Raw genomic sequence first — 13508 nt, 5'->3', positions numbered from 1 at the left:
ACCCCTCAGCACTGCCAGGTGTTGCCCAAAAACAAAACAAAACAAAACAAAAATGTAAAAAGTGAGCTGAAACCTCATATTACTATTTTGTTTGCAAAACCTTATTTACTGTACTATCAATGGCAAACCCCAAAGAGAACTTTTCATCTTTAAAGAAACTTTTAATTTAATTTTTCCCTTTATGCCACATTATTTACAGAAATAATTAGCTTGTTAACTATCTAGCCTCACAATAGATACTTGGGAAACACTTGAGGAAAAAGGCATGTTTCTCAGGTACTATCAGATACTATCAGTGGGAGGCAATTTTTTATAATAAGATTAATTCTTTTTAGTCAGGATGTTTAAAGTGAGCAAGCAGTTCAAACCTATCTGATGGAGTAAACCAATGAATGGGCTGCAATGTCATTTCCTACTTTTTCATGGTGCTACAGATATTTTTAAGTGGAAAAGGCTCTTATTTTCCTTAAGAAGAAATCTGAAAGTGAAATAACTGAATCTCTAAAACCAAGTATCATCAGAAATGACCTGGTTAGCTTAACTAAATGACAATTCCTTCTAGTGCCTCGTATGTTATAGTAATTATGATAGAAAGGACTGAAATGATTCTGGTTATAGCTAGAAAAAGTTTGATATTAAAATAACTGATGGAATTGAGACGGTTTATTCTTGACAAAATTGGGTAAAGTAGACAATACAAGCTTGATTATAACCTAGAGAGAAATCTTACATGGAGAATTTTTTAAAAAAATATATGGCACTTACATTTTATTTTGCTAATTTTGAGTCTTGGAAGGAGAGTGAGGGGATGAGAAATAAATTTTCCTGGAAATTAAAATGCTTTAAAAAGCTAACAAAAATTTTGTCAGTTAAATCTACCAACAAGGCTTACAGACACTACCAGAGGGCCAGCATTATAAGATAAAAGCCTCTAAGTAGGATTGCAAGAGCTAGCTAATAGCAACTGAGAAAAAAAAAAAAAAAAAAAAGCATTCATCTTTTTTTTTTTTTGCATCAAGAAATAAAATATGGGCCCGGAGAGATAGCACAGCGGCGTTTGCCTTGCAAGAGCCGATCCAGGACCAAAGGTGGTTGGTTCAAATCCCGGTGTCCCATATGGTCCCCTGTGCCTGCCAGGAGCTATTTCTGAGCAGACAGCCAGAGTAACCCCTGAGCACCGCCGGGTGTGGCCCAAAAACAAACAAACAAACAAAAAAAAGAAATAAAATATGCCAAAGATAGAACTAGAATAGAAGGAGAATCCCCACACTTCTAGGGGTTGATAAACAGAGCACGTTTCAATTTCCTCAGAAAAGCAGACCTCCACAATGACAGCACAGACTTCAGTCTATTGCTTGCCTGTGAGAACCAATAATTGTGGTGAGACTGATGCCTTTGGTGAAGAGGCAGACATTACTAAACCAAGGACTGAACACTTCAGAGTTCAACAGCTTCAAGAACGCTCAAGTATCAACCAACAAAAGCCAGTCAGCCTTGTGTTGTACCGGCAGAAGTGATCCCGTCAGGGATACTGTCAGTTCTGGTCGTGAGAGTGGCAACTGATGAAAATACATGGTTCAGGGAGAAATGGGTGATAAGTTATAACCAAACATAACTGCCTTGGTAAACTGAAAGCCTTGAAGGATTTAAACGTTATTCTAAAGTAATCTCCTTTCCCAACAACCCCTCAAATACATAGTGATCATGCCAAATTTCAGACATACTAGCTGGATAAAAAACATTTAAAATAAAACATTTGTCCAATAAGAATGCCAAATAGTAGTTTGTCTTACTTATTTTATATATGAAAAAATGTTATTGACAACTGTAAGGCATCATGCAATGATCAATAAACTGATTATGAACTATACAGTTAAGTGGACATATAATCTAAAATTTAAAAACAAGTTCCAAAAAAGTATATAAAAATTTAACATGAGATTTTAAATATGGTTTATATTTGTAGTTTCATGTTAAAAAGTGCTTCAAGTGTACTGATGAAAATTACTCTTTATAAATGGTGCTGTGGGTAATGTCAGATTATAAACTATAAAAACTAATTATTTTTTTATGGAATTAGAAAGCTAACATTGTCATAGTCAAACTTCTTGGAATCAGTTTTCAATTCTCACTCAAATTAAGTTGATATATTAATAATCTAAAAAACATCTGTTTTCTAACCAACAAAAGTCTATTGAATTCAAGTTATGCATGTTGAATGATCAAATCTCTGAGTAGGCCTGAATGGCGAGACCTGGAATTGATGTGGGTTGCAGTTAATCAATGTACTGAGCCATCCAGCGGAAGCCTTCTCCATAACCTTGCCTTTTGAGCACACTGCACATGAAAACTTCTAAGGGCCGGGCATTCAGTTCTTTCAAAGACACATTGCCCTAGAAGAAAAAGACAGATATCACATTGGATGGCTCCTCCATGAAATGAGGGCTCCACCCGCCAGGTAAAATTGCAGTTCAGACAGCCCAGAACAAAGAGTAGCTGTAGTAAAGCCAAGACTTTCTGTCACCCCAGTCCCCTAATCATACACAATGTCTCCTTTATGATTCTTCTTTAGACAAGATGTTGACTGAGAGTAAAGAGATAAGCTTGTAAAAGCACACATAAATACAAGCTTCATTTTAGAAAAATCTCAAGTTACCCAAACTGGCATCCCTATTAGAACCTTTTTCTGAGTAGGTTTATAATCTAACAAGGGAATTCCTAAAATTCTTACTGAAAAGAAGACAGAAGTGAAGCCCTGGGATTGTTCCCTAATGATGTGTGTGCATAGGGGCCAGAGATGCAATTCAACAGTAAAAGCCCGTCTTGCGTGTGTGAGATCTGGGGTTAAATTCATGGCAACTCCCGTCCCTCCCCCTACCAAATAACAAAGCAAAACAAAACAAAGCCTACCTTATCTAATATAGCTAACATAAGAAAAGTGTGTGGGTAAACCATGGTTCCTTTTTTCCCCCTCCCTTCCCAAACAGTGCTCTAGGGCAGTGGTTGGCAATGCGGCTTGTGAGCCACAAGTGGCTCTTGACACTTTTAATTTGGCTCTTCTGTGTGCGGGGCGGCTGCTCCAGGAGTCAGGACTCTGCTCCTAGCCTCTGTCAGTGCGCGCCCTGTGTGGCTCTCAAAATAAATTTCAATCGTGGTTTTGTCGAGATTTGGCTCAGTTGAAAAAAAAGCTTGCCAACCACTGCTCTAGGAGTCTCAGGGTGCCTCCCTTATGTGGATTCATTGTTTGATCAATGATGCAGAGCAGCTTGGATCCGAAGTACTGGGGGCCAACAAGGGTTTAGGAGGAACACATAATGTTAGGGATCAAACTTGGGGCTTCATGCATGCTACATGTGCTCCAGTCTTTTGAACTATCTACCTGGTCCCCACACTTAGGCTCTTTCATTCTTTACATGGAATTTTTTAATATTAAGCTACATTCCCCAAACACGTTATAGTTAAAAAAGAAAAAAAGAAGAAAAAAAAAACAATTTAAAGGCCAGGGAAATAATTCAAAAGGCTAAAGTATAGGCTTTGCATGCAAGGTCTAAATTTTATCCCTGCATGGTTCCCCAACTCAAAAAGGATGACCCCAAAACAAAACCAAAAAGTTTACTTATAAACTACATGTTTATATAACTATAAAATATCCTGTGCCCAAATTTACATCAGACTTTATCTCTGGTAAATTTTTGGTGGGGGAGCCACATTTATTATTTTTTTGGTTTTTGGTTTTTGGGTCACACCTGGCAGCGCTCTGGGTTACTCCTAGCTCTATGCTCAGAAATTGTTCCTGGCAGGCTCAGGGGATTCAAACCACTGACTTTCTGCATGAAAAGCAAACACCTTACTTCCATGCTATCTCTTCGGCCCTGGGGGAGCCACATCTTACAATACTCAAGAGTTACTCCTGACAGGCTCCAGGGACCAAATGGAATGCTGGGAATTAAACCTGGGTCAGCTGCATAAGAAGCACTCTACCCACTGTGCTACTGCTCCAAGCTCACTTTCTGGTAAAATGAATGCTTAAATACTGAACTAAAGACCTATCTTTCTGGCAGGAAAAAAAAAAAAAAAAGAATATTAAAACAAAACCCTAAAGGCCAGAGTAATAGTACAGTGATTGATTTACATACAGTTGACCTGGGTTCATTCCCTAGTCCCCTCTATGGTCCCTTAGCACAGAACCAATATGTGTTCCAAAACCAAAACAAACAGACTCCAAAGTATAATTTTTTTTGGAGCTGGATAGTAGAGTAGGTAGGTAGGGCATTTTGTTTGCATATGGATGATGCTGATTCAATCCCTGGCATCCAATATAGTTCCTTGAGCCAGCCAGGAGTGATTCCTGAATGCAGAGGCAGGAATATGCCCTGAGCAGCTAGGTGTGGCCCAAACCAAAAAAGTGGAAGTTTTTTTTTGTTTGTTTTTGTTTTTCAGTTTTTGGGTCATGCCCGGCAGTGCTTAGGGGTTACTCCTGGCTCTATGCTCAGAAATCACTCCTGGCAGGCTCAGGGGACCATATTGGGATGCCGGGATTTGAACCACCGACATTTTGCATGAAAGGCAAACGCCTTACCTCCATGCTATCTCTCCAGCCCTGAAAGTTTTTCTTTAAGAAGAAAGAAAAGGGGCCCGGAGAGATAGCACAGCGGCGTTTTCCTTGCAAGCAGCCGATCCAGGACCAAAGGTGGTTGGTTCGAATCCCGGTGTCCCATATGGTCCCCTGTGCCTGCCAGGAGCTATTTCTGAGCAGACAGCCAGGAGTAACCCCTGAGCACTGCCGGGTGCGGCCCAAAAACCAAAAAAAAAAAAAAAAAAAAAAAAGAAGAAAGAAAAGGGGGCCGGAGAGATAGCATGGAGGTTAGGCATTTGCCTTTCATTCAGAAGGACGGTGGTTCGAATCCCGGCATCCCATATGGTCCCCTGTGCCTGCCAGGGGCGATTTCTGAGCACAGAGCCAGGAGTAACCCCTGAGTGCTGCCAGGTGTGACCCAAAAACAAAAACAAAAAAAAAAGAAGAAAGAAAAGATTAGCTGGACAAACTTAAAAGATATTTGTTTGTGGGACCAGAGTGATAGTACAGTGTAGGGTATTTTGCCTTGCATGGACTGACCCAAGTTCGATTCCTCCAGCATCCCATATGGCTCCCTGAACATACAAAGGGTGACACCTGAGCACTGCAGGTGTGGTCCAAAAATACAAACAAACAAACAAAAAAACAACAAACAAAAGACTTGTTTTGAGACCAAAAAAATATCATACTGGGCAAGATACTTGCCTTGCACACACCAACCCAGATTTAATTCCTGGCATCCCCTATAGCCCCTCAAGCCAGAGTGACCCCTGAGCAGAAAATCAAGTGTAAGCCCTGAGCATTGGCAGATATAGTCCAAAAACATCATTTGTTGTATAAATATCCTTGTCAAAAAGTATGGATAGAGTATAGTGAGTAGGGTACTTGCCTTGTATGCATTAGACCCAGATTTGATCCCTAGCACCCCTTTATGATTCCCTGAGCCTTACTAGGAATGGACCATCCTGAAGCACCACTGGGTTTGGCCCAAAGACCGCCCCCCCCCAAAAAAAAAGTTGTTGTTTACTTACTTTTCCTGTTGTCTGACCATATAAACCAAACATCTCTCTTAACCGCTCTTCACTGATGGCTTCAGGTCTATCGATTTTATTTCCAAGAATCAGGATAGGCACGTTGGCAATGGTTTCATCTGTCATTAGTGACTGAAAACAAAAGACAAGCTATTGATGGGAGAAACCTACCTGAAGGTCTTATGTTGACACCTAACAAATGCACATCAACCTAATTCTCTACCATATCATGTCAGTTTTGCAGACTTTCTTTGGTAAACTTATACATGCGTGACCTCAGTGTTGGAGCTGGAGCGGTAGAACATCAGTAAGGCATTTGCCTTGCACGAGGCCAACACAGTACGGATCCGGTTCAAATCCTGAAATCCCATGTCATTTCCTGAGCCTGCCAGGAGCGACTTCTCAGCACAAAACCAGGAGTAACCCCTGAGAGCTGCTGGTGTGACCCCAAAAACCAAGGGAAAAAAAAATGACCTCAATGAAACCCAAAGCTCAATTCTCCTGGTGCTTCTTTTCTATAAATCTTACTCAGTGTGTATTTACATACACTTGGAGAGTGAGGTTCTGTGACTAGGACCCAGATCTGAGAGGTGGGAAGACTTCTTTCATTTAACGTTCTCCTTCTCAGTAATGACATCTTAGATAAATAAGCCTCATTGAGCAGTCATAATAGTTGTAACTACCTTATGGAGTTAATCAGAGAATTGCCTGGCACACAGTAGAAATTCCCTGGGCCTGGCTAATAACCACAGAATCTACCTGGATTTTCCTACATGAATACATGTTTGCCTGCTTTAGAGGTCATTCTGCAGGCAAACTCCTACCCTGCTCTACCTGTGGCCCCACATCTGACACTGGCCTTTACTGCGGCCTCTGAGCCCCTTTACATAGAATTTCTGATGGGGTTAGATATTTTTTTCTTGTTAAGTTCTATCAGTACCTTGTATATCTTCGATATTAGTCCCTTATATGATGGAGCATTTTCTTTTTTCAATCATAAGTCACAGTGAATTTTTTTCAGTCTTAATAATTAAAAAAATTTTTTTGGTGGGGATCACACCTGGCAGTGCTCAGTGGTTCCTCCTGGCTCTATGCTCAGAAATCATTCCTGGCAGGCGCGGGGGACTATATGGGATGCCGGGATTTGAACCACCGTCTTTCTGCATGCAAGGGAAACATCCTACCTCCATGCTATATCTCTGGCCCCATAAATTATTTTTTAAATAATTTATTTAAGGATGGTGGTTACGGGCCCGGGGAGATAGCACAGCGGCATTTGCCTTGCAAGCAGCCAATCCAGGACCAAAAGTGGTTGGTTTGAGTCCCCATGTCCCATATGGTCCCCCGTGCCTGCCAGGAGCTATTTCTGAGCAGACAGCCAGGAGTAACCCCTGAGCACCGCCGGGTGTGGCCCAAAAACAAACAAACAAACAAACAAACAAGTCAGGCAGAGAAGTGAGCAACAAAAAAGAAAAACAAAAGAAAACAAAAAAAAAAAAAGGACGGTGGTTACAGGAATGTTCATTGTTGAGTTTCAGTCATATAATGTACACTATCCTTCATCATGCAACTTTCCTGCCAACTATGTCCCCTATTTCCCAACTCCCTCTGGTCTATTTTCTTTTCTTTTTTTTTTTTTTTTTTTGGGGGGGGGTCACACCCGGCAGTGCTCAGGGGTTACTCCTGGCTCTACGCTCAGAAATCACTCCTGGCAGGCTAGGGGGACCATATGGGATGCCGGGATTCGAACCACCAACCTTCTGCATGCAAGGCAAATATTTTACCTTCATGCTGTCTCTCCGGCCCTGCCCTCTGTTCTGTTTACTTTTTTTTTTTTTTTTTGGTTTTTGGGCCACACCCGGCGGTGCTCAGGGGTTACTCCTGGCTGTCTGCTCAGAAATAGCTCCTGGCAGGCACGGGGGACCATGTGGGACACCTGGATTTGAACCAACTACCTTTGGTCCTGGATCGGCTGCTTGCAAGGCAAACGCCGCTGTGCTATCTCTCCGGGCCCCTCTGTTCTGTTTTCTTAGGATTATTTGAGGGATAGAATTACATATAGTTTCAATTATTTAACTTACATCAAGTTCTTCTTTTGATTCTAGCAGCCTTTCATTGTCTGCACAATCCACCAGAAATACAATACCATTGATAGCAGGAAGGTAGTTTTTCCACACTCTTCGAGCTAAAAAACAGTAAGATGTTAGGTTTTATTTACAGATCAGATGGTTTGATGCAAGGGTAGGGAGTCTTTTTTCTGCCAAGAGCTATTTGTGTATTTTTAAGTTCATTCACAAGCTATAAAAAATAAACAGGAAGGGGGCCGGAGAGATAGCACAGTGGTAGACCATTTCCCTTGATGCAGAAGGAGGATGGTTGGAATCCCGGCATCCCATATGCCCCTCCCCCCCACGAGCCTGCTGGGGGCAATTCCTGAGGGAAGAGCCAGGAGTAACCCCTGAGCGCCACTGCCGGATGTGACCCTAAACCCAAAAACAACAACAACAAAAAAAAAAAAAAACAGGAAGACCACCTCTGGCAGGCCCAGACTATTTGCTGTCATGGGCCTTAAATGGTCACCCATATGTGCTTCCAAGGATCAAACCTAGGCTGACCATGTGCAAGACAAGATACCCTTTCTTGTTCATTACCTCTCTGGCCCCATAAGTATTTACTCTGATACTTCTAGATTGTGTGTGTGTGTGTGTGTGTGTGTGTGTGTGTGTGTGTGTGTGTGTGTGTGTGTGTGTGTGTGTGTGTGTGTGTGTGTGTGTGTGTTACCAATCTTTGGGCAGCGCTCAGGGGTTGCTCCTGGCTCTGTGCTCATAAATTACTCCTTGCAGGCTTGGGGGACCATATGGGATGCCAGGATTCGAACCACGTTCCATCCTAAATTGGCTGTATGCAAGGCAAATGCTCTACTGCTGTGCCATCTCACTGGCTATACTCAAAGTTAATTTTACATGACATTCTTTTTCTCTGACTTGTTTTTATGGATATAAGCAGCTTTGCTTAGGACTTACTCCTGGCCTGTGCTCAGATATTGCTCCTAGAAAGGCTTGGGGGAACCACATGTGGTATTGGGGATCAAACCCCAGTTGGCTGTATGAAAGCAAGCATCTTCCTTACCTGCTATACGATCTCTCTAGACCTCTGACTTGAGGGATTTTTGTTTGTTTGTTTGTTTGTTTTAGAGTCACACCTGGCTCTGTGGTCAGAAATCACTCCTGGCTGGCTTGGTGGACTATATGGGATTCTGGGATTTGAACCACCATCCATCCTGGATCTGCTGTGTGCAAGGCAAACGGCCTTCTGCTGTGCTATCTCTCTAGCTCCTGACTTGAGTTTGCTGAATTACAGAGAAAGACCTTAAATTCCAGTAAGTTCTGGGCCGGAGAGATAGCATGGAGGTAGGGCATTTGTCTTTCATACAGAGGGATGGTGGTTTGAATCCCGGCATCCCATGTGGTCCCCTGTGCCTTCCAGGGGCTATTTCTGAGCATAGAGCCAGAAGTAATCCCTTCTGAGCATAGAGCCAGGAGTAACCCCTGAGCGCTGCCAGGTGTGACCCAAAAACAAAACAAAACACACACACACACACACACACACACACACACACAAATCCAGTAAGTTCTAATTTTAATTTCTAGCCCTAAATGAATTTGTATATATGTCAATTATTCTTATTACATTAGACATCAATATTACTATTTTTTTGTTTGTTTGGTTTTTTGGGGGGTGACACCCGGCAGTGCTCAGGGGTTGGTTACTCCTGGCTCTATGAAAAACGCTCCTGGCAGGCTCAAGGGATCATATGGGATGCTGGGATTCGAACCACTGACCTTCTGCATGCAAGGCAAATGCCTTACCTCCATGCTATCTCTCCGGCACCTGTTGTTGCTGTTGTTGTTGTTGTTGTTGTTATTATTATTATTTTGGGGCCATATCCCAAAATATGGGTTTACTCCAGGCTATGCACTCAGAAATCGCTCCTGGCTTGGGGAACCATATGGAACATTGGAGGATCGAACCACGGTCCATCCTAGGTTAGCACTTGCAAGGCAGACACCTTACCATTAGTGCCACCACTCAGGCCCCCTAGACATCAATATTATGTCTCAACTGTACTTTTTGGTTTGGCTTGAGGCTACACTCAGTGCTCAGGGCTGAATCCTGCAATCACTTTTGGAGGACTGAGGGGACTATCTAGGATGCTGGGGACATAATCTGAGTTCCGCTGCACTATCACTCCAGTTCTTCAACTGTAATAATAGCCACAATTAGCTAAAATCTTTTCCACTATTATTATATGGCTTGGGAGAGTCATTTCATTTGCTAGGAATTTCTATATAAGTCCTTTCGAATATACTAAGAAACCAGGATTTTAGTCCCAAAAGGCTTCTTTTGTTTGTTGGTTTGACTTCTGGATCAGATCTGGCAGTGCACAAGGCTTACTCCTAGCTTGGCAATCAAGGATCACTCATGGCAATGCTTTCTAGGATCATATGAGTGCTGAGGGTTGAATCCAAGTCAGCTGTGTACAAGATAAGTGTTCTATCCACTGTACTATTGTCCTGACCTCAGTACTACAAAGTTTAACAGAAGACTTGTAGACATAGGCACAAATACACCACGTACAATGTGGTTATAATGGGGAGAACTCCCCTGTGGGGTTGTCCTCTCAGGAAGGTATAATCATTTAAGACAAGGTGAAGAAAGTCTGCTCCTTTGATACAGATGTACTTTTGCTGGAACTAAAGTACAGAAAAGGGAGACCACCAAGAGAGCCTGGTTCAGTTGGAGAGTGGGGTCGGAAGATAGTGGGAGACATAGAGAAGAAAAGTAAACTGTGACCAGAGCGTAGAGAATACCAAATCAATGACCTTGGCATTTATTTTGTAGGTAATCATTTAGCTACTGAAAAATTTTTATATGGGGCAGTAACATATAACAAGTGAGCAGTGAAGTAGAATAGAGAACATAGGTTAAATTGTACTCTGCTTAAACTATCAAAAGTGATTCAGAAATACTGAGAATACAGAATCTTTTACTTTGAAACATTTATTTCAAGATAATAAAGTAATCCCAACTTTAAGCCTATATATATATATATATATATATGTTGTTGTTTTTTTGGCTTTTGGGCCACACCCTGTGACACTCAGGGGTTACTCCTGGCTTGGGGACCATATGGGACACCAGGGGAGCGAACCAAGGTCCATCCTAGGTTAGCTGCATGCAAGGCAAAAGCCCTACTGCTGCACCACTGCACTGGCCCTAAGCCTTTCTATATTGTAATGAGATTTCATGTCCTGAAACAATGATCACAATGTCATTATTTAAATATAAGTAATTAACAGTAAGAGAGTCTTACCTTGAACATGTCCACCCAGATCAAAAGTTGTAAAGGTCATGCCAGCAATGGTTAATTCTTCTGAAGCTATATAACAATACAATATATTTTTACAATATGAAATAAAAATACATTCAAGTTATATCTTTAGTCTCACTTACCCTAATTATAAATAGGATCAAACACTTTAAAAGTCAATAATCCTTTGTCACTGTATAGATCCCATATTGACCATACAACACAGGTGAATTCTCTCATTACCTATCAAATATCTAACATTTTTATTTTGCCTGATAAAAACATTATCTATACACTTATTTGCTATAAATTTAAGTGATTGTTGCAATCTAATACAATATCAAGTAATTCATCTGAAATGATACAAAAATGTTGTTTCCTGTGGTGAAGTTTAAAGAAGGATTTGTTGGGCCAGAGAGATAGCATGGAGGTAAAACGTTTCCCTTGCATGCAGAAGGATAGTGGTTCGAATCCCGGCATCCCATATGGTCCCCTGAGCCTGCCAGAAGCGATTTCTGAGCGTAGAGCCAGAAGTAACCCCTGAGCACCACCAGGTGTGACACAAAAACTAAACTCCTCCCCCCAAAAAAGAAGAATTTGTTTTCTTCTCTTGGCTATTTCAGACCAGTAATCAGTTGGTTAGCTATTGATCAATATCTAGCTAGAAGGTGAAAATACCTAGAAAGTAACTCTCTCCTCCTAACTCTAATCACTTACAAAGGGCAGTAATTTCAGATGATTACTCCCTCAGGGGCTAAAGTAGAGGACCCCTGCAGCTGCAATGAAAAGAGAGATAGCATAGCACAGTGTGTGTGTGTGTGTGTGTGTGTGTGTGTGTGTGTGTGTGTGTGTCTGGTGTGTGTGCAGGCCTCTGGGTGTGGGTGTGTGTCTGGTGTGTGTGTGTGTGTGTGTGTGTGTGTCTGGTGTGTGTGCAGGCCTCTGGGTGTGTGTGTGTGTGTGTGTGTCTGGTGTGTGTGTGTGTACCATAGTTGTTCAAATCCAGGCATCCCATATGGTCTGTCTGTAGTGTGTGTGTATCTCAAGAACAAAACAAACAAAAAAGCATTTGCCTTATACCTGGTTTCAATTCTCTGCATCTCTCCGTTGTGTGTGTGTGTGTGTGTGTGTGTGTGTGTAGTTCAAAAACAAAACAAACAAAAAAGCATTTGCCTTTTACCATGGCCAATCTGGTTTCAATTCTCTGTATCCTGTACAGTCCCTAAGAACAACCAGGAATAATTCCCGAGTACAGAGCTACGAGTAACTCCTGAACATCGCTATGCATGGCATAAAAAACGTAAAAACAACAACAAAAGTTGAGATGTGGTTGGCAAACTGCTTTTGGTTATAATGCTCCAAACACTCCCTGACTTTATAAAAGAAACTCCAGAGGCCAGGACAATAGCATAGCAGGTAGGGCATTTATTTGTTTGAACTTTGCCAATCAATACCCAGACCCGGAGCCTGCCAGGAGCGAATTCTGAGTGCAGAGCCAGAAGTAATACCTGAGCACCACCAGGTGTGGTCAAAAATATAAAACAAACAAACAAACAAACTAATTTGATTAAAATATTTTTTTTTGTTTTTTGTTTTTTGTTTTTTTGGGTCATACCTGGCGGTGCTCAGGGGTTACTCCTGGCTGTCTGCTCAGAAATAGCTCCTGGCAGGCACAGGGGACCATATGGGACACCAGGATTCGAACCAACCACTGTTGGTCCTGGATCAGCTGCTTGCAAGGCAAACGCCGCTGTGCTATCTCTCCGGGCCCTAAAATATTTATTATTTTAATAGTTAACCACTTTAGAAAGTTTCCTTTTGCACTTTTCAGTCAATACTCATACCACTTTCAGAATTCCCACTTCCATTCATGGAAATTCTATCAGCACATATATGTTTTGCCTATTATACAATATATGATACACTATAAAGACAATAAGCAGTATGTTAATATTCTATGATCAACAGTATAATAGGTACTGGTATTTAGCTGTGGTTTATTCCTCTTTCTTGCTGAGTAGAATTCCATTGTTTATTCATTCTTTTTTGAATGGACATGTGAGCTATTTCCAGATTTTGGCTACTACAGATAAAATATAAACATTATTGGGGCCGGAGAGATAGCATGGAGGTAAAGCGTTTGCCTTTCATGCAGGAGGTCATCGGTTCGAATCCCGGCGTCCCATATGGTCCCCCGTGCCTGCCAGGAGCAATTTCTGAGCCTGGAGCCAGGAATAACCCCTGAGCACTGCCGGGTGTGACCCAAAAAAACCAAAAAAAAAAAAAAATATATAAACATTATTGTACAAGGTGAACATGTTTTCATTTCTCCTACATAAATCTCTAGAACTGGAGTTATAGATCATACGGCAGGTATTTCTTCTCCCTCAAAGCTTTTTCTTTGTTTTATTTTGGTTTCTTAGGGTCACACCCAGAGATGCTGGGGAGAGGGGGTTTACTCCTGGCTCTTGCTCAGAAAATGTTCCTGGCAGGCTCAAATGACCATATGGGAATCAAACCACCATCAGTCTGG

At 41.6% G+C, this 13508-nt stretch overlaps 1 protein-coding gene across 2 annotated transcripts in view; it reads right to left on the bottom strand.

Annotated features, from left to right (window-relative positions):
- Window positions 1–1779: 1779 nt before the first annotated feature.
- Window positions 1780–13508, bottom strand: part of SAR1B (secretion associated Ras related GTPase 1B) — a 38510-nt gene continuing 26781 nt past the window's right edge. For both annotated transcript variants that reach the window (XM_049786787.1, XM_049786788.1), the window contains exons 4-7: window positions 10982–11047; window positions 7689–7792; window positions 5608–5739; window positions 1780–2393 (exon numbers count right to left, since the gene is read on the bottom strand). In XM_049786787.1, the coding sequence (XP_049642744.1) occupies window positions 2277–2393; window positions 5608–5739; window positions 7689–7792; window positions 10982–11047 (419 nt within the window). In that variant the 3' untranslated portion in view covers window positions 1780–2276. The remainder of the gene's footprint in view (window positions 2394–5607; window positions 5740–7688; window positions 7793–10981; window positions 11048–13508) is intronic.

Source organism: Suncus etruscus, chromosome 14 (genome assembly GCF_024139225.1).
Source record: "Suncus etruscus isolate mSunEtr1 chromosome 14, mSunEtr1.pri.cur, whole genome shotgun sequence".
In the NCBI taxonomy this organism is placed as follows: Eukaryota; Metazoa; Chordata; class Mammalia; order Eulipotyphla; family Soricidae; genus Suncus; species Suncus etruscus.
Note: the sequence above shows the minus strand (reverse complement) of the source record. Positions and strands in the feature narration are given on the sequence as shown.